The 22374-nt window shown below is 39.4% G+C and overlaps 1 protein-coding gene across 1 annotated transcript in view; it reads left to right on the forward strand.

The window, feature by feature from the left end:
* The window catches only part of GABRG3 (gamma-aminobutyric acid type A receptor subunit gamma3), a 390022-nt gene that overhangs the window by 33031 nt on the left and 334617 nt on the right, over positions 1-22374 (forward strand). Inside the window, exon 3 of the mRNA XM_024114961.1 lies at positions 13079-13146. Within this exon, the coding sequence (XP_023970729.1) occupies positions 13079-13146 (68 nt within the window). The remainder of the gene's footprint in view (positions 1-13078; positions 13147-22374) is intronic.

Here is a 22374-nt window from a genome sequence, read left to right on the forward strand (position 1 = left end):
ATACTAGTCTATAGTAGGTCATGGGAAGAATGCGAAAGGTGAGGTCATATATCCATATCCCAGTGGTCTGTTTTCTCTGAGTCAGTCCCTGAATCTGGATGAATCAATTGACTTTTGCCTGGCTTAGGAACAGGTGGAAGAAGAGGGTTTCTTCTGAAGGGAGATGCCCATTTTCCAGCTTTTTAGACTTTGGTCAGGGACAAATGGACTCTTTAGGGAGTGTTTGTGTATTATTAGCTAATGGCAAATATTGTAGAATAACTACTGTGTCTGGGGTTTTATATATGTTTTTACAGTGATTACATAGGAAACCACTTACTTTTACCTATGTCAACCACAACAGTGGAAAAGTTGAAACTTTTAAAGTATTCTCACCAGTAAATTTATTCTTCTTCCAACAATAAACAAGTTTTAAAAGTAATCAGTCGTTTACTCAAATATTGAAAATCTCCCTGCTGTTACATCACTGAAACCATAACTGTGATGCAGTTTGCTGAAGGCGCTGCCTGGACTCACAGCCTGATGACACACTGTCGTGAGGGCTCACTGTACCCCGGGGAGAGTTTTCAGTGTCATCCAGCATAGAGCCTATTTAGTGTCTGAATCCATCTCCATCCCCCTGGCAGCAGGCCCGTCTTCATGGATAACAATTCCTCTCTAAGTAAATCATTCTGATTTAATAAACTTTAGAAAATTCACAACAAGATTATGGCAGTATTTGTTAAAATTGTTTAACATTTCCCTCAACATTGAAATTGCTAAGCATCTTAATGAAGTAGTTTACATTGGATGAAACGTTTCATTTTTCCTTTTGGTTATTATTTTTATTTTTAAGTTAAAAAGACATTGTTTTTTGAAAAGGGGATGTGTGAAATAATGTAAAAAATAAAAACAACTCACCGGGCTTCCCTGGTGGCGCAGTGGTTGAGAGTCCGCCTGCAGATGCAGGGGATGCGGGTTCGTGCCCCAGTCCACGAGGATCCCACATGCCGCGGAGCGACTGGGCCCCTGAGCCATGGCTGCTGGGCCTGCACGTCCGGAGCCTGTGCTTCGCAGTGGGAGAGGCCACAGCAGTGAGAGGCCTGCGTAGCGCAAAAAAAAAAAAACAAAAAAAACCAACTCACCTTCTTACTCAGAAGTTATCACATGTGAATATTTTGGCATACGTCTTTCCAGCTTCTATTAAAAGTTTAAATATAGTGAAGTTAGAGAGTTTAGTAGTCTCACTTTTTCCACATAACATTATATACTTGGTAATTGAGTGTCATGAAGCATTTTTAAACTGTAATTTGATAGGTTTCTATTTTTCTTTTGTTGGACATTTATTTGGTTTACATTTTTTCATATTGTAAATAACACCAGTACATCAATTTTTATCCACATTTGACATTAGTGTAAAATAAACCACTCTAGGTTTTAGTGTCATAAAACGTATTATTGTGTGATCTGGCAGTATGACAGGAATTAGCTGGGGTGGGCTTAGTTGGAGGGCCAGCCAGGGGCTGGCTGGTGCCTGGTGACCTCCTTGACCTGCCTGGGCTTCTGATGGGATGATTGGAATGGCTAGGATACCTGGGCCTCTTGCTCCATGTGGTCAGTCTCCATATCATCTCTCTTCCTCCAGGTGGCTAGCCTGGCCTTGTTTCCAAAGGAACAATTGGAATTTGGATGGGACAAGAATTGGGTTATGTAGTCAAAGTGAATCACAAGGTTAACCTCGATTAAGTAGGCTCTACCCTTGCTGGGAGAGTTTTTGGCTATTTTCTATCTACCGTGATAGCTTTTCCCTAATTTGAATTTATAGAATCAGAACTACTTGGCTGAAGGATACAAACTTTCCAGAAGAGTTGCCTTGATGCATACTTCTAACAGCAGGGCATGGAGGTGAGTAACCATCTCCAAAAAACTAACCATCATTTTTCCACTTCTAGATCAAAGCTTTGAGCAGCATTAATAAGAGAAATGGTGAAAGGGAATACCTTTATTTGATCTCCTAGTTATTGATTCCTGTTTGGACCAATGCTTTGGGCTTTATCTAGGCATACATTTTCCAAATGCAAAATTTTGGAAAAAGTTTCCTCAATAAATGTTATCCACTGTCCATCTTTCATTTCTAGAGAATAATACAAGCTATCACTAAACATATTACAGATACTGTTACATATGAAACTGGTAGTGAATTAAGATTAGCCACAATTTGCCCCAGATATGGGTCATTTAAAAGTAATTCAGTGAAATAATTATTTCAGATGCATTATTTTAAAATGTAACAGAATAATTCACATCTGGAATCAGTGTTGAAAACACGTATGTATTAACCTTCTAAAATCTATTAGAACATAGTCACTGAATATTTAACATTAGTGTTTACTGTTATTGTAGAATGTTGACAATAAACCTAAATGGATGAAAACAGTGACCAACTCTTTAATAGTCTCACATTCTGAACATTTGGTTTGCACTTCAGGTGACTGTGCACCTGCCCTTAATTTTAATTCTGAAATTATGGTGAACAATTGTTCTTCCAAGTATAGATGGGATAGGAACCTTTTGATCAATAATCACTCAAAGATTCAGTCAAGAATAGAATCTGGGGTACAGTGTCCTGAATTCTGCTCTCATAGAAGCTGACAGGCCTGTGTGGCCTCTGTAAATAAAACTACATACTTAGTCTGCCTGTTTTGATCAATTCTCAAATTGCTTGCTTAAACACTGGGTGCCAGCAACTTTTTCAAATAAAACATTCTTCCTTTACCGCTTCCTACTAACCCATTGCAAAGAGACACACGTAATTTTTTTAAGTTGTAAGCAAAGGAATGGGGACGATATTAGTGTGATAAATGGCACCAGCAGACCAGCCTCTTCCTTGCTTTCAGGAGTTGCCATGAGCTGAAACTTCTGCATTGCTGCTTGGGGGTGAAGCTCAGCTGGTGATATGAAGGAGTTTCCCTGGATAGAACACCCAGAGATAAACCCACACACATATTGGCATCTTATTTTCGATAAAGGAGGCAAGAATATACAATGGAGAAATGACAGCCTCTTCAATAAGTGGTGCTGGGAAAATTGGACAGCCACATGTAAAAGAATGAAATTAGAACACTTCCTAACACCATACATAAAAATAAACTCAAAATGGATTAAAGACCTACATGTAAGGCCAGACACTATAAAACTCTCAGAGGAAAACATAGGCAAAACACTCTATGATGTAAATCACAGCAAGATCCTTTTTGACCCACCTCCTAGAGAAATGGAAATAAAAACAAAAATAAACATATGGGACCTAATGAAAAAGCTTTTGCACAGCAAAGGAAACCATAAACAAGACAAAAAGTCAGCCCTCAGAATGGGAGAAAATATTTGCAAATGAAACAACGGACAAAGAAGTAATCTCCAAAATATACAAGCAGTTCACGCAGCTCAATATCAAAAAAACAAACAACCCAATCAAAAAATGAGTGGAAGACCTAAATTGACATTTCTCCAAACAAGATATACAGATTGCCAACAAACACATGAAAGGATGCTCAATATCACTAATCATTAGAGAAATGAAAATGAAAACCACAACGAGGTATCACCTCACAGCGGTCAGAATGGCCACCATCAAAAAATCTAGAAACAATAAGTGCTGGAGAGAGTGCAGAGAAAAGGGAAGCCTCCTGCACTGTTGGTGGGAATGTAAATTGATGCAGCCTCTATGGAGAGCAGTATGGGGGTTTCTTTTAAAAACTAAAAATAGAACTACCCAGCAATCCCACTACTGGGCATATACCCTGAGAAAACCATAATTGAAAAAGATACATGTACCCCAGTGTTCACTGCAGCACTATTTACAGTAGCCAGGACTTGGAAGCAAACTAAATGTCCATCGACAGATGAATGGATAAAGAATATGTGGCACATATATACAGTAGAATATTATTCAGCCATAAAAGGGAACGAAATGGAGTTATTTGTAATGAGGTGGATAGACCTAGAGTCTGTCATACAGAGTGAAGTAAGTCAGAAACAGAAAAACAAATACCGTATGCTGACACACATATGTGGAATCTAAAAAAATGGTATGATGAATCTAGTCGCATGGCAGGAATAAAGATGCAGACATAGAGAACCAACTTGAGGACATGGGGGAGAAAGGGAAGCTGGGATGAAGTGAGCTAGTAGGATTGACATATATACACTACCAAATGTAAAATGGATGGCTAGTGGGAGCTGCTGCATAGCACAGGCAGATCAGCTTGATGCTTTGTGAAGACCTGGGTGGGGCGGGATAGGGAGGGTGGGAGGGTGGCTCAAGAGGGAGGGGATATGAGGATATATGTATACATAAAGCTGATTCACTTTGTTGTACAGCAAAAACATACAACATTGTAAAGCAATTATAATCCAATAAAGATATTAAAAAAATAAAGTTACAGAGATCTATGATAAACTGATATGTTAACTTCCATTGCATATAAAACTCCACTTCTTTACATCTCTTTACCCCTTGTAAACTTTATGCTATTGATGACACAAATTATTCCTTTTTACATTGTGTATCCATTAACACAGATTTAAAATAACTTTTTATGCTTTTGATTTTTAAAAGATTTTGTACCATAATTAAGTGTTTTATGTACATACATTATGATTCTATAGAATTCTATATTTGTTTATATATTTTTACCTGGGAGTTTTACATTTTTTAAAGCATTTTAAACATTAATTAATTTTTTATTTTTGGCTGCATTGGGTCTTTGTTGCTGCACAGAATTTTCTCTAGTTGTGGTGAGCTGGTGCTACTTTTCTTTGCAGTGCGCAGGCTTCTCATCGTGGTGGCTTCTCTTGTTGCGGAACACAGGCTCTAGGCACGTGGGCTTCAGTAGTTGTGGTGTGTGGGCTCAGCAGTTGTGGCTCATGGGCTCTAGAGCACAGGCTCTGTAGTTGTGGCACACAAGCTTAGTTGCTCTACGGCATGTGGGATCTTCCCAGCCCAGGGCTCGAACCCGTGTCCCCTGCATTGGCAGGTGGATTCTTAACCACTGCGCCACCAGGGAAGTTCCAAGTTTTACATTTTTGTATGGTTTTGTGTTGCTTTTTATTGTTGTTCACTTCAATTTGAAGTATTTACTTCAGCATTGTAGGACAGGTCTAGTGTTCATGAACTCCCTCATCTTTTATTCAGCTGAGAAAGTCTTAATTTCTCCTTCATTTTCAAAGGACAGTTTTGCTGGATACAGTATTCTTCGTTGGCACTTTGCGTATATCATTTTATTTTTGTCTAGCCTTCAAAGTTTCTGCTGAGAGATCCAATGGTGAACTAATAGGAGCTCCCTTATATGTGATGAATCACATTTCTTTTTTGTTTTCAAGATCCTTTATTTGTCTTTGATTTTCCACAACCTGATTATGATGTACTTCTGTGTAGATATCTTTAGATTTATCCTACTTGTAATTTTTTGTACTTCCTGAATTTGTATCTCCATTTCTCTTCTCCAGATTGGACATTAGGGACCATTATTTCTTCAGATAGGCTTGCTGCCCTTTTCTCTCTTAGTTCGCTTCTGGATCTCCCATATGCATATGTTGTTCTTCTTGATGAACCTTATTCCATAGGTCCTTTAAGCTGTCTTCACTTTTCTTCATTCTTTTTTCTTTTAGCTCTTCTATCTTAGTAATTTCAAGTGTCTTACCTTTGAGTTCACTGATTCTTTCTTCTGCTCAATCAAGTCTGATGCTGAGTCCCTCTAGTTAATTTTTCAATTCAGTTATTGTATTCTTCAGCTCCAGAATTTCTGTTTGGTTCTTCTTTATAATTTCTGTCTCTCTCTCTCTTTTTGATATTCTTATTCTGCTCATGCATTGTTTTCTTGATTTCATTTAGTTGTCCATATGTGCTCTCTTTTAATTTATTGAGCATCCTTATGATGGTTATTTTGAATTCTTTGTCTGGTAATTCATATATTTCTGTTTTATCTCCCAGAGATTTAATGTGCTCCTTTGATTGCACCATGTTTCTCTGTTTCTTTGTATGCTTTGTTACCTTCTGTGGGATTTAGGCATTTAAAGAAATCAGCCACTTCTCCCAGTCTTTGCGATCTGGTTTTGTATATGAAGGACTTTCAGCAGTCTTCTGACTAGAAAGGCTGGTGATCTCTCAAGCCTTGTCTGGGAACACATCCTCCCTGGGCTTTTGTGTGTAATCTAATTGAAGAGGTTTGCCAGTTTCTACCCAGGATCTCCCCTTGCGGTCTGTCTGCTGTACTGCAGACTCTGCTGACAGTCCAACCCTATTGATGGCTTTTGTTCTCAGTAGTCCCCAACCTCGTGTCCCCTTCCTGTCAGTGCTTAAATTCAGGCAAGACAGAAACCAGTCTCTTGGGCATTCCTTCCAAAAATCAGAGCATTGGATGTATGTTCCACTTTTCTCTTTCCATATATGAGCTTTGGAGCATCTACCCACTGGAGCTCTGAAGAATTTGTGGTTCTGAACTTTAACCCCAGTGCTCTTTTCATTCTTCTAAGAATGTGAATTCTCAAGCTGTCTACTTTAGTAAAACATTTTATTTGAGTGTAAACAAATGTGGAATCTCACCATTTACCTTTTTCCATATTATTATGGAAAAGTAATATTCCATATTACTATCAGGTCTGACCCAGGTCTGAGGTGATGGCAATTTTATCTCGATCTTTGTAAACTCTTCTTGGCCCACTTGAGATCATATGCCTAAAGGATGATTGAAGAGAAGTGAGAACTTTAGAGTTGAATCCATAGTTCTGGGACTAGTGGAGATGGGATTAGCTCTAACACTATAATCAAAAGTCAGAAATGACCATATAGGAACCCTAAACCTGAAATGGGACCCATAACAGTGACTTCATAATCTAAATGATTTAGCACTAAGCTATGTCAAACATTTTTGCATGGACCTAGGATCTTGGCAGAACTGCAATATTAACTAAGTTTGCCCATTCTATGTACCTCTTACCCAAATCTCTTCATCCACCCACCCCAATAACCTAATATTCTCCAAGCTAGAGAAAAACTTTTGAAAACACATCTCCATTGAGATCATATAGAGGAAGTTAATATAAGCCTCAGAGACAGAGTATTTTCACTTTAAGAAGAGGCTGGAAAGTTTATTTGTGGTGGTGATGGTGGTGGTGGTGGTAAACTCCCACTGAAGTCATTGTTCCCCAGAATCCCTTTAAGCTTCATTGCCAAAGTTAAGTCTCTGGGGGGTTGAAGGTGGAACTCTGGGGGTTTGCTTCTGTGAGGCTGCAGAATCCTAGATAAGTCACCTCCTCAATCGTGTTTTAACTTCCTGTCCTTAAATGGAAATGAAAATGGTATTACATACTAATTAAATGCAACATGCTTATTACAATGCTATTTAATATACATTAACAATACTTTTGTCGGTGGGCATTAGCAGAAGGATGGGAAAAAGTACTTAAACGGAAGTTGGTGATGGAATAGGGGAGTTGGTCTACCTCATGCATCACCTTGCCCAGGGGCACTCTTAGATCAGGTAAAGTAAGGGAGCAATAAGCTGGAGAGGCCAACAGCAGATGAGCCCTCACTCCCTTTCAAAACTCAAAGGCAGGGAAGATTGGAAGGGAGGTTCCCAGTTATGGGAAGAACCCTTCTATTTAACCCTCATGAGAGTTGGTATTATTTATTTCTCTTTTTTCTATTCATTTTTTGCTATGTAAATATTTCTATCAGTATATTTAAACTTTTCATGAAAAAATAAAACTTTAAATGACCAGGATGACTTTTAGGCATAAATATTATTTGAAAGAATGACAAATGCAAGATTTTGGCTTTCTTTTCTGTGTCTAATTCTAGGGGCCTCAGAAGCCATAGCAAAAAAAGTTACTGAGTACCTACTATTTACTTCACAACAGTCCAACTAACCCCTCTCAGCCCCCATCGTGAATTAGGTTCTGTTATGAGCTCATCTTAGACATAGGGGGACTAAGGCACAGAGATGTTAAGAAACTTTTCAATATTACAGAACTGGTGAGGACAGAGCCACTCTTTGCAGCCCGGCGGCCAGGCGACATGCCCCCTTGGCTGTTGCCCACGTAGCACATCTACTCAGCATTCTTTGGGGTCTCCATTCCTCATCCCTACTGCTGCCAGTCTGGGGTAGCTTGTTAGGACTGCCTTCTGTGGACAACTACAGTCACTCCACTCCACAATTCTGTCCCTATCAACACTTACCAGCCCTATATTCCATTTATTCTAATCTGTGTGTCTGTCATTGTATATTTCTTGCTTACTTATGAGTGAATAGAAATGGTTTCATTTGTTCTCCTAATGTCATCTTCAGTTTTTTCTTCTCTCAGGGAGTTAGTATAATTTCTGTTGTAACAGATGCCTATTTTCAGGAGTACCCTTGTCTTGGACAATCTCTTATCTGCTCTTTGCCTATTTGACCACTTGAGTCAGCCTGTAGTCACCATCAGGTTCCAGGGAACCTTAAAAAATTATTCCTCCTGTTCCAGTATTTAATCTCATGTGAAAGTTTAACATGTAATGTCCTATAATAATGTCCTATAATAACTCAAAACCATAATTTTCTACATGTAGATTACATGATACAATATATAGAAAACCTTAAAGTCTCCACATAAAAACTACTAGAACTGGTAAGTGAATTCAGCAAGGTAGCAGGATATAAGATTAACATACAGAAACCTGTTGCATTTCTTTTACAACAAAATATCAGAAAGAGAAAGTAAAAAAATAATTCTGTTTAAAATTGCATCAAAAATGATAAAATACCTAGAATAAACCTAACCAAGGAGGTGAAAGACCTATATGCTCTAAACTATGAAACATTAATAAAGGAAATCAAAGATGATTCAAGGAAATGGAAAGATATCCCATGCTCTTGGATTGGAAGAATTAATATTGTTAAAATGGCCATACTGCACAAAGCAATCTACAGATTTAGTGCAATCCTTATCAAATTATCTATGACATTTTTCACAGAACTAGAACAAATAAAATCCTAAAATTTATATGGAGCCACAAAAGACCCAGAATTGCCAAAGCAATTCTGAAGAGAAAGAACAATTCTGGCGGCATAACCCTCCCAGACTTCAGACTATACTACAAAGCTACAGTAATCAAAACAATGTGGTATTGTCACAAAAACTGACATACGGATCAATGGAATAGAACAGAGAGCTCAGAAATAAACCCACACACCTTGGTCAATTAATCTTCGACAAAGGAGGCAAGAATATACAATGGGGAAAAGACAGTCTCTTTGGCAAGTGGTGTTGGGAAAGCTGGACAGCCACATGTAAATCAATGAAGTTAGAACACACCCTCACACCATACACAAAAATAAACTCAAAATGGCTTAAAGACTTAAGTGTAAGACATGACACCACAAAACATTCTCTGACATGAATCGAACCAATGTTTTCTTTGGTCAGTCTCTCGAAGCAAAAGAAGTAAAAGCAAAAATAAACAAAGAGGACCTAATCAAACTTCTAAGACATGTTTGTAGTACCTGTTTTATTCAGGGTTGGCATTTTAGACATGTGCTAGGAAGTACCCCTTTATGACACTCAAATGGGGCCCCTTACCAGGTAACTTGTTGGGCATTTTGGAAATAAAAATTGGGTTTTTTTTTCACAAGAGGGGCTGAAGTTTAAAAGGAATGTTGTACTATATTAAATGTGGTTTTGAATGTCTAGCCCCAAAGATATTGACATCAAGATTTTTTTCCATTAAAATATAATTTATTTACTTTTTACCATGATGAGGTTTCTATATATATTTAAATTTTTCTGTATATTATGATGTTTTGATATCTTAAAAACCCTTGCCGATTGGGCAGAAACTGCCTCTTCTAGGGTTAGCCAATTCTTAGAGATGGCAAGGGGCCCAGACCTGGAGCAGCCCTTTGAACATACAGACTATTCAATCCAGAGTCATACCTCCTCTATACAGCCCTTACACCCCAGCAGGCAATACTCTTCTGTTTTAATCATCCCAGGGCCTGGTACCAGGCCACTGGAGACCACCTGTATAGCTGAAAGCCCACAGGAATTATTCAAGCTAGCCAAACTAGCCAACCCGAGCTGTTTACCCTTCCCTGCTCTGCCTTTCCTTCAGAGACCCCAATTCAGATCATGGCCTAAACACCCCTCCCTTGCCCTGTCTTCTGCCTCCTGACCACCCTTATGTCTTTCCCATGTAGTCAGCAAAGCATGCCATACCGCCTGTCTTTAGGAACTGTGAGTAAATCAACTTTGTCTTCCTGAGCCTCTCCTCTTGTGGCTGCACCTGACTGACCATCACATAAACAAATACAAAAAGGCTGAGTAATATTCCATATGTATATACTATGTTTGGTTTACCCATTTATCCCTCCATGTGCACTTGGCTTGCTTCCTCCTTTTGGCTGTTGTGAATAATGCTGCTGTGAACATGTGTGTACAAATATATGTTTGAATCCCTGATTTTAATTCTTTTGGGTATATAACCAGAAGTGGAATTGCTGGGTTATAGGGTAGTTCTATTTTTTGAGGAACCACCATACTGTTTTCCATATTGCCTGCATTATTTTACATTCCCACCAGCAGTGTACAAGGTTTTCATTTTCTCCATGTCATTGCCAACACTTGGTTTTTTTTCTGTTGTTTTTTTTTAATAGTAGCCATCATAATGGATGTGAAGTGGTTTTGATTTGCATTTCCCTAATGACTAATAATGTTAAATGTCATTTCATGTGCTTATTAGTCATTTGTATGTCTCTTTAGAGAAATGTCTAAGTCCTTTACCCATTTTTAAATCAGGTTGTTTTGCTTATCTGTTGTTGAGTTGTGGGAGTTCTTTTTATTTTTTGGATATTAACCACTTATCAGACATATGATTTACAGATGTTTTCTCCCATAATGTGTGTTGCCTTTCCACTGTGTTAATTGTGTCCTTTGATGCACAGAAGTTTTTAATTTTGATGTAGTCCAGTTTATTTATTTTTTTCTTTTATTGCCTGTGCTTTTGGTGTCATATACAAGAAATCATTTCCAAATCCAGTGTCATGAAGCTTTTCTCCTATGTTTTCTTTTAAGAGTTTTGTAGTTTCAAATCTTACCTTTAGGTTTCTGATCCATTTTGAGTTAATTTTTGTATATTGTGTAAGGGTTCAACTTCAGTTTTTTGCTTGTGGGTATCCAGTTTACATAACACCATTTGTTGAAAATACTTTTTCCCCATTGAATGGTCTTGGCATCCTTATTGAAGATCATTTGTCCGGGCTAATCTGTAATCTTTGAACTGTAAACCTTGAGTCTCCTTGTGGCCAGTCTTTTTCCTGGGTACCACTGTCAGAGCCACTTTCCTAAAAGCTCTTTTTACTTTAGCATGACGCTGCTTAAACGAGAATTTACTTAAAACAGTTTATTTCCCCCAAGTTGTGTGTGTGTGTGTGTATGTGTGTGTGTATGTGTGTTTGTGTTTTCCAAACTCTTCTCTTAAAACCTTTACTATACTATTGCACTTAATACTCATTTGACACTTCCCACTTCAAGTTGTTAAGGCTTTACACCTGTAGGTCCTTTTAATTTAATGAGATTAAAAGCCCTGGAAGCCTAAAGTCTAATAAATACCATGAAACAACCAGAAAAATCTCTTGCAAAAAGTAGGTCCTCAACTGATTGACTTAACACAGCCTTTGTATAACATTACCAAAGGTTATGCAGCACAGCGTTTGGAGACAGAACACTTGCTGAACCCAATTAAGTTGAAGAAAGATGCTACTCACTGTTCAGAGTAGTTAGCAAAGCTCAGCCTAAAATGAAGAATAGTCCTTTTATGAAATTTAAGCACTAGATACATAGTACTTAGAATTGTATTGCAGTGTTTTCCAAAATGCCCAAAGCTCTTTGAAGCTAACGTGGCTTGGTTGCGCTGACAGATGTCAGAGTAGTTGGCTCCAGTTCATTGTCATTATTTTCATTTTCTTGGAGGTCCCGACAACATGGCTCAGGCTGCAGACTGCTGGTTACATAATTGAACAACAGACAACAGAACAACAGAACAACAGCTTCCAGGTGCCACTCATAGTTCCAAAAGTAGAGTGCAGAAGTCCATTTGTGAATGATTAGTTAGCAAAACTGGAGGAAGCTCGAAATAATTGCAGATACGAACACCCTTGTTTCCATAGAAACACTCTGTGTTTATGTGCAAAGGTTCAGGAGTCTTGTTCATGTTCCTCTGGGGAAGAAATATTCTGAAATTGGTGTTCTTCTCCCCTTTATTAGTTGCTGAGTGCTGGGGAAAGAGAGACGCCTCCTTTTCACTGGCACGGACCCCTGACTCAGAGGTGGCTGTCTCAGGAATCTCATTACTGGTCTCCCAAGTTCCATTTCTGCCAAGGAAAGGGAAATTTATTTTCTTTAAGGTTAAATGAGCCAATTTTACCTCTGATGCACGATGTTAGATATTACAGTTTCTTGTTATATGAATTTTACTCCTTTATAGTTGGAACGGTAATTCCTTGACTTACTAAAGTGTTATTCTTTTTTGAGTTGTATGATTTGAAGTCTGTGATATGTGTGTGTGTGTTTCTTTAGGTAATAATGACACCAATAATCAGTATTTCTTAATCTCCTTTGGTGTATGTACTCTACAGATCTTTGCTTTGAGTTGCAACCAGGTAATGGATAAATAACTTGAATTGTCCCTGATATTACTCATTACTTGGGTTTGATTTCTTAGCATAACTTTGACATTAAATTTCTTACGCAGTGTCTTATATTTTATCGTTTTATGTTTTCTTTGCCATATAATCAGCTAAACAAATGTTATAGAGTATCTTTATGGTCATCTACCACTGGCAACTTGCAGTGTTTAAATATCCTGGTTTTTTTAGAATTTATTAAATATGAGTAAGAATCTTTAATCCTTTGAGAATTGTAACTACCTGGCAAGTCCCAAAGAAAAATACACCCCTTTCCCACATGTTGTTGAGCTGTTAGTGTGTGACTCAGAGGAAGTTGAGTAGCGCTTTCCTCCATCTCTCTGGCACAGTGTATTAACACACATGTGTTTTCTCCACAGTAAAACCCACCGTAATTGATGTTGACATCTATGTTAACAGCATTGGTCCTGTGTCATCAATAAACATGGTAAGAAGCTATTATCTTTTCTGATCTCACAGTCTTTGCATCAGTTCTTGCTTACATTCTCGTTGTGGGTTTCTGCTCGAGATTTATCATGCAAGTTTAAACTCACAATTAACTTCTTAAATATGTAGTATTTATTGGAAGTTTAAGCACTGAAAATGGTAAAACTCAAGGAGTAGAGATTGTGACACCAGCAGTGAGATGTTGCTCTAATGATTAAAAAGTATGTCATCACCATCTTGTCCACAAGTGTGTTTACTGTGTGTAGATTTCCAGATGATGTTATTTGCAGTTGTGCAGTCATTGGCTATGTCTGACCTCATTTATACTAGGGATGAATATAAATGACAGCTTTTTTACTTTAGTTCATTTTTCAAGATCCAAAAGACCTGCCTTTCAACATTTCTCAGGAGAGGATCTGAGATTACCTAGTTTATACTTCTGTCTCCCTGAGGGTAAATATCCTGCCTTTTTTTTAAATAGGGGAGAAAGTATGGGATCAAGTATATGTGTGATTTCTCCTAATAGAGGAAGGTATTTTCACAGACTTAAAAGCAAAGTGAGCTCCAGTAGTAACTATTTCTAACGTAGAAGAAGGCCTTCCCTGTACAAAGTGCTTAGCTCTTAGGAAGGTGTTGGTATGTTGGCATCCACCAGTGTCAGGGTCTTCTCACAGGTGCCTCAGGCTGGGGTGGGCCTCCCTGAGCTGAATGTGGAGGATTCTAGGAGCAGGCACTTGCTTTGCGGGCCCAGTGATGCAGGAACCCCTAACGCTGGGGCCTTCTTTGTGCTTCCCTGCTGCACAACGGCTCCTGGATTTGGGGGATGCTTGAGGCTGAGTGGGGTTTGCAAAATGCCAACTTAAGAAGCCTTCCTTTCATTGCAAAGTTCTGTGGATGGAAATAATCCTGCCAAAATTAATAGCAAAATCCTTTCTTTTCATTGCCAGATATTAAAAGTGTTCATCTTTTCGTTGATGGTATAAAGGTTCCATGTGGGGCTAAAATTTATGGGTCACTCACTTTTAAAAAAATCCCCTATGTCTGGAGATGGGCCACTAGCAAAGAGGTGAAGTAAATAAAAGAGGATTCACCCCACACAACCTATGGGCTGCAGATTGTGAAATGTAGACCGTGACTGTAATACTTCCTTTCCCTGATAAATAATTATTCAGTTGACCACAGTGAGTAGTCATTTCTCAGTTTGTTTCTTATTTTGGAGTTTTATTTTCTTACACTAGTTCCACCACACTTTATTCAGACACTGATTTATGTCTAACACTAAAACAGAAGTGCCTCCATAGATACATAGTCACAAAATTGTTTTAGGAACAGTTGCTTGTATCTGCATATCTAGGGAATATCATGAACTCCTGTAACCTTGAGATCTCCTTTGTGCCCAGGATTAGGTTTTGCTGTTGGAATTGATAGACTTTTCTGCGTGAAAATCATAGGCTGCAGAGGAGGCTAAAAGTAAGTAACAGTCCCCACAGGGTGATAAGGACTCTGCTAATGGCTGGCACCCCCTCAGGAAAGCCCACTGCAGTTGGGATAGATTTCTCTGATAATGTCTTCTCAGTCTGGGATGAGGCCGATAGGCAGGGGTCTGCCAGGTGAGACAGGTAGGAAGGTCCCCAGTAAAAGGCAGGACAGCAGGTATGTGACACGACTGGGGACTGAGGGACTGATGTGCTGTTTGAAGGCCACGTGGGGTGGGTGGGCGAGGCTGGGGGCACTGTGGACCTGCAGAGACTGAGGCTCTAAGGCCATGTGTGGTGAAGAGTCAGCTTCACCCTCAGCTCTGCCCCAGACAGACCCTGCTCTGGGGAGTGTGCAGACCCTTCCATCTGAGTATGTGCAGGTCTGACTTCACGAGAGATTAGTTCAAATCCAGATTCATAAATAAACCATCATGGTGCCCAGAGAGCTAGAGCAAAGGTAGATTCATGTTCCCGGAGGAGGGAATGTGCAGCACTCCTGAGAGAGGTTTCAGAGGCCTCAGGGTGTCGGGGGCTTCCAAGTTGCTTTTTTTTTTAATTTAAATTTTTATTTGTAAAAACATTTTTTTTAGGTTCACAGCAAAAGTCAGAGGAAGGTACAGAGATTCTTCATATACTCCATGCCCTGACTCATGCATGACCTCCCCCACTATCAACACTGCCTCCAGTGGAGGACATTTGTTATAGTCAGTGAACCCATGTGGACATGTCATCATCACCCAAAGTCCACAGTTTGCACTAGAATTCATTCTTGGTGTTGTACATCTATGGATTTGGACAAATATGTAACGACGTGTTTCAACCATTACAGAATCATACAGAGTAGTTCCACTGCCCTAAAAATTCTCTCTGCGTCTGCTTCCTGAAGGATGAGTAGTTCCAGCCTTTGTGTTCCTAGCACTTTGCTTGGAAGTCAGAATGATAAAGGGCTTCTTCTCCCATTGCTGAGTACATCACAAATACCCACTATATCTATGAAACCAAATGAAAGTTTCAAAAGAATTGTAAAGTACTCGAAAGTGGACCGCGTGGAAAAAGAAGAGCAATTCAAAAGTAGAGAACTGAGTGTTTAAGTGGGAATTGGGGATTGAGTCAGCAATAATAATAAAAAAATATGAGAGAGACTAAAACAATCAAATTAAAAAACATTATGGGGCTTCCCTGGTGGCGCAGTGGTTGAGAATCCGCCTGCCGATGGAGGAGACACGGGTTCGTGCCCCGGTCCGGGAGGATCCCACATGCCGCAGAGCGGCTGGTTTCGGGAGACACGGGTTCGTGCCCCGGTCCGGGAGGATCCCACATGCCGCAGAGCGGCTGGTTTCGTGAGCCATGGCCGCTGAGCCCGTGCGTCCGGAGCCTGCGCGTCCGGACCCTGTGCTCCGCAACGGGAGAGGCCACAACAGTGAGAGGCCCGCGTACCGCAAAAAATAAAAATAAATAAAAATAAAATAAAAAACATATTATGGGAGAAAGGCACAATTTAGAGTTGTACAGGATTTAAGGATGTAAATTTTTATTGCGGTTTTGATGATAAGCTAAAGCCTGATAAAGTTATGTCTTTTCCCCCCTAAATATTCATTTAACAATCAAGGAAAGAGAGAAAACCACAATTTCCTCCTCCCCCTCCTCTCCTCCCTCCCACTTTTCTGCTTCTTTTATTGAGATTTTTCATACTGAAGTTTCAGTTTCAGACATTCTCCCTGCAAAATAAAATGAAGTTGCATTTTGATCTCTTGTTTAACAGATTGATTTTCATTGTCTTGTCTCTCTTGGAGTTGTTTATGCTCTTTCTAGTTATAGAGGAGATTAGAAATGGTTCAGATGGGTTGAAGAGAATCTTTTTTTACAAAGCCTCAATCACATACTCTGTCTTTGTCATTATAATATATCTAAATGCGCACAGTTCCTCATGGAAATTACCCATCATTTGTTTCAGGCCTTGTATGGAAGCTGCATACAAGGGAGCTTGAGAGTTTATTTTTGAGAATATTCACTATAAGAAACCTTTTAGTAATGGAACAAAGAAAACTAATGCTTTGATACCTATTCTCTATCAGTCTGTCTCATTTGATCTTCATGAGATCATGGTAGAGAAGATACTGCCTTTCCCACTTATTTGTGAGGAGTGAGCTGGAGCTGATGGGGTTGGAGACCCCAGAGCAGTGGTTCTGACTCTAGCCCACTGCGTTTCTGTGGTCATCAGGAGCGTGCAGCAGCAGCACCTATAGAGCTATAGCTCTGACTTGGAACTTGAGATGAAAAGGGCTCAAGGGTGAGTCTAATGCTAGGAGCATTTTCCTTTTATAAAAAAAATTAATAAACTTTATTTTTTAGAGCAGTTTAAAAATGTTTCCCAGCTTTGTTGAGATACAGTTGGCATATAACATTATATAAGTTTAAGGTGATTGGACATATATATCCAGTATACTGTGAAATGATTAAAACAATAGGGTTAGTTAACACTTTCATCGCCCTACATAGTCCTTTTTTGTGTGGGTGTTGAGAACTTTTAAGACCTACTCACTTAGCAACTATCAAGTATATAATACTGTATTGTTAACTATAGTCACCATGCTGTACATTATATCCCTGGAACTTATTTATCTTAATACTAGAAATTTGTACCCTTTGACTCACATTTATGCATAATTACCCCCGCCCCTCCCCCCCGGAAACCACCAATCTACTCTGTTCCTGTGATTTCTGGTATTTAAGATTCTACATGTAAGTAAGATTATACAGTATTTGTCTTACTCTTTCTGACTTATTTCATATAGCATAATTTTAAATTTACAGAAAAAGTGAGTAGAAATCACAGAGTTATCATATACCTCTAAACACACACACACACTCTCTCTCTCTCTCTCTCTCTCTCTCCTCATATTATTAACATCTTGCATTAGTGTACATTCGTTATGAGTGATGAACGGATATTGACACATTATTATTAGCTGAAGTTTATAGTTTACATTAGGGTTTACTTTTGGTGTTGTACATTCTATGGGTTTTCACAAATATATTATGACATGTATAATGTACTCGCCATTATTTTATCATACAGAGTATTTTCACTGCCCTAAAAATCCTCTGTGCTTTACCTCTTCATCCCTACCCTCCAAGCCCTGGCAACCACTGATCTTTTCACTGTCTTCATAGTTTTGTCTTTTCTAGAAAGTCATATTTGGAATCCTCAGTATGTAGCCTTCTAAGACTGGCTTCTTTGCCTTTGTTTTTAAAGAACTGATATAAGTCATTTGAGGATATCTAAGACTTGCAGTGATTGAGTCAACATGATGTGACTGTAACAGCTGGTTGTGACGGTGTGTTACCCAGAAATTAAGGGGGCAGCTGTGTAGATCATAGGGATGGGTTAAAAATCATTAGTATATTCTCCATTATATGATCCATAGCCAAAAGTATAAAACTTGTAGTATGGCATGCAGCCAGGAGGAGGATGGGGGAACATGGGGGCCCGTGAAGCTTGCTGTGACATCTGTGAACCTCATCCCTGCTCCTCTCACTTTTGGCTGCAGTTTTGAGACATGACGTCAACGACCATCTGGAATCACAGAAGGTCAGGAGGGAAGAAAGTAAATTCCACTCCAAGAAATCTATTACCACTGGAGGATGTCCATTGCTTTGTAAAACTTTTCTGAAGGCACCTCAGCTCAGGAAAGTCCAAAAGAAGTGAAGGCTGGAGCGCCGCAGTGCCACCCTTGTTTTGGTCTTCTTTGCATTTATGCTGCTTAAGATTCATCACAGTTTTTGCATCTACAGTTTGATATCCTTCATCAGTTTTGCAATAATATTGGCCATTATTTCTTTAAATATTGCTCTGCACCATTCTCTCTCTCTTTTCACATCCTACGACTCCAATCCTGTGAATGTTAAACACTTCTCCCAAGTCCCATTTGTCCCTTATGCTTGTGGTTTTATTTACATCCCTTTGCTCTCCATGCTTCAATCAGTGGAAACCTTCCAATCTACTTTGTAGCATCCTAAGTTGCTGCTCATGTGTCTGTTATCTGTTAAAGCCATCTGTTGAATTCTTTTTTAAAAGAAAATTTATTTTATTAATTTTTAAAATTATTTATTTATTTATTTGGCTGTGCTGGGTCTTAGTTGAGGCATGCAGGATCTTTTTTTAGTTGCGGCATGCAGGATCTTTTTAGTTGCAGCATATGGGATCTAGTTCCCTCACCAGGGATTGAACCCAGGCCCCCTGCATTGGGAGTGCAGAGTCTTAGCCACTGGACCACCTGGGAAGTCCCAGCCATCTGCTGAATTCTTCATTTCAGTTAATGTAGCATTTCTACAATTTTAATTTGACAGTTTCTAATAGATGTAGTGCTCTAGTGAAATTCTCCATCTTGCAGTCTTTTTTTTGAACACGTTAATCAATAATTTCTAGGCTGATAACTGCAGTATGTGGCCATCTGTGGTATCATTTCTATTGTCTCCTTTGTTGCTTGGCCCCATGTTTTGGTCTGCCTGGTATTTTTTTTTTTTTTTAGAACTATTTGGTCACATGGGTTTTTTTTTGGCTGCATCGGTTCTTAATTGCGGCATGCGGGATCTTCGTTGAGGCATGTGGGATCTTTCGTTGTGGCACGTGGTCTCTTCATCGCGGTGTGCAGGCTTCTCTGTTGTTGTGGCGTGCGAGTTTTCTCACTCTAGTTGTGGCACACAGGCTCCAGGGTGCGTGGGCTCTGTAGTTGTCTGCCTGGAAAATTTGATTATGTGCGAAAGTTGTAGAGACTTCACGCAACGTTCCCTCTCGTGTCTGGAGGTCAGAGCTGGTGTATGGGCTGCTCTGCTGTCTTGCTGAGGCTCAGCTGGCCTCTGGTCCCCACCGCCCCAGTCTTGAGGATAGCTCCACAGGAGTCCCACCTGAGGGCTTGAGATGCTTCCCAAGGCAACTCCAAAGTGGTCCAAAACTCTAATTTTTATATTTCGGACAGCATAAAATGGCTGAAAATTCTGCTCTTTTCAAGCCATTTTTATGACTGCTTTATCACCTCTTCCCTGTGCAGATTAGTCTGTAAACGTGTTGAGGGAAACACAGTGTGCTGTTTGGCTCATTTCCTTGTCATTCCGTCTCTCTAAAGCCTCACCCCTCCTGATAGGGCTCCTTGGCTGCCCCAGACTCTGGTTATGCCTGGCTCTGCTGGGTCCGGCACTCCTAGCAGCCACTCTCCACCAGCTCGTACACATGGAGGCCAACAGGAGGTAAGTTCTGGGGAGAGAGGGCATGTGCGAAGTGCAGTCTACCTGCTGACTCTGCCTTCTTGGTGTTGGGCCTCTTAAATCAGTTTTTAAATGTTTATCTTATCCAGGTTTTCTATTTGTTCTTAGTGAGAGTGTTCATCTAGGACAAGCTTTCCCATCATAGCCACACACCTTTGATTTAAAATTTTAAGTTTAGGCGGAATAAGTTTGATTTCTAACAGTTGGCAAGGAAATAATTTGGAGCCAAGAGTTAAGCCCTATGAAACTTTACTGTGCAATTTTCTTCTTGCTTCAGTAACCTTCCCAGATGTCTTCAGATTAGTGAGAAGGGGGGCTTTCTGAAGTCCATTCTGTCCAGGTTTTCATATAAATATTGACTCTTTGAGGGAAATTAAAGGGAATTAATGATGTATTTCTTCTGGCAGCATTAGCTTTAGAGGAACGGAGCCATGGTCTGTTTGCTGTTGGTTGTTTAAGAGGATGGTCTTGTACGAAGTTTTAATATCCTTTTTAGAAATGAAAAACAATATTTATATATATTTATAAAGTGTGTGTTTGACATTTGGTTCATCACTAGACATAAAGCCCTTTCCAGTGTAACAGCAGTAGAAATAATGATGGTATCTAAAATATACATATTATTAAATAAGTCAATAGAATATTGGAAGAGCCACATGGCATAAATGGCAAAGATTTCTGGAACTTAAAAAAAATCTCCAAGAATGAGAAAGAAGATGGCATTTAAAGGCTTTAAAAACTAGTGAAGTCTTTTTAAACCAGAGATCCAGTGAGCCTCAGTCTGTGTAGCAGGTACCCATTTGACTGTGAGCCCTTGAGGCCAGCACCCACATCTCTTTTTGGTCCCCTGGGACTCAGTCGAGAGGCCCTGTTGAGTGTTTGTCGAATGAATGAATAAAAATCATTTTCAGCCTCTGCCTCTCCACTTATGTACCCATCGTGCAGCTCTGTGTGTGAGTGTGCACATCCTGCATACCCATACACTTCCCATGTCTTTAGGTTACATTTTCATCAGTGAATAGATCCACTTACCTTGCTCTAATTGTATTAGCTATTACACTGCTGCAAAAATTTAATCCTGACAAACCTGTGGAGTCTGTTGTTATCATCAGCCAAGTTATGGCTAATAGAGCTTAGGTGTAGGACCCTCAGGTCGTATCTCAAAGTCTGTGCATCTGGAAAGATGATAGAACCAACACCCACACTTTAAAGGAAATCAGTGGGAGCTATGCTAATGGGCATGTCTTAGATAAAACCAGTGCATTTAATTAATTTATTTATTTATACTTCTGCCATTTATTTTATTTTTTTAACATCTTTATTTGAGTATAATTGCTTTAAAATGGTGTGTTAGTTTCTGCTTTATAACAAAGTGAATCTGCTATACATAAACATATATCCCCATATGCCCTCTCTCTTCAGTCTCCCTCCCACCCTCCCTATCCCACCACTCTAGGCGGTCACAAAGCACCAAGCTGATCACCCTGTGCTATGAAGCTGCTTCCCACGAGCTATGTATTTTACATTTGGTAGTGTATATATGTCCATGCCACTCTCTCACTTCATCCCAGCTTACCCTTCCTCCTCTCCGTGTCCTGAAGTCCATTCTCTACATCTGCGTCTTTATTCCTGTCCTGCCCCAATGTTCATCAGAACCATTTTTCTTTTTTTAGATTCCATACATGTGTGTTAGCATATGGTATTTGTTTTTCTCTTTCTGACTTACTTCACTCTGTATGACAGACTCTAGGTCCATCCACCTCACTACAAATAACTCAATTTTGTTTCTTTCTATGGCTGATTAATATTCCATTGTATATATGTGCCACATCTTCTTTATCCATTCCTCTGTCGATGGACACTGAGGTTGCTTCCATGTCCTGGCTACTGTAAATAGAGCTGCAATGAACATTGTGGTACATGACTCTTTTTGAATTATGGTTTTCTCAGGGTATATGACTAGTAGTGGGATTGCTGGTTCATGTGGTAGTTCTCTTTTTAGTTTTTTAGGGAACCTCCATACTGTTCTCCATAGTGGCTGTATCAATTTACATTCCCACCAACAGTGCAAGAGGGTTCCCTTTTCTCCACACCCTCTCCAGCATTTATTGTTTGTAGATTTTTTGATGTTGGCCATTCTGACCGGTGTGAGGTGATACCTCATTGTAGTTTTGATTTGCATTTCTCTAATGATTAGTGATGTTCAGCATCCTTTTATGTGTTTGTTGGCAATCTGTATATGTTCTTCAGAGAAATGTCTATTTAGGTCTTGTGCCCATTTTTGGATTGCTTTGTTTTTTTTTTAAATATTGAGCTGCTTGTAAATTTTGGATATTAATCCTTTGGCAGTTGCTTCGTTTGCAACTATTTTCTCCCATTCTGAGGGTTGTCTTTTCGTCTTGCTTATGTTTTCCTTTGCTGTGCAAAACGTTTTAAGTCTCATTAGGTCCCATTTGTTTATTTTTGTTTTTATTTCCATTTCTCTA

This window comes from Physeter macrocephalus, chromosome 11 (genome assembly GCF_002837175.3).
Source record: "Physeter macrocephalus isolate SW-GA chromosome 11, ASM283717v5, whole genome shotgun sequence".
Classification (NCBI taxonomy): domain Eukaryota; kingdom Metazoa; phylum Chordata; class Mammalia; order Artiodactyla; family Physeteridae; genus Physeter; species Physeter macrocephalus.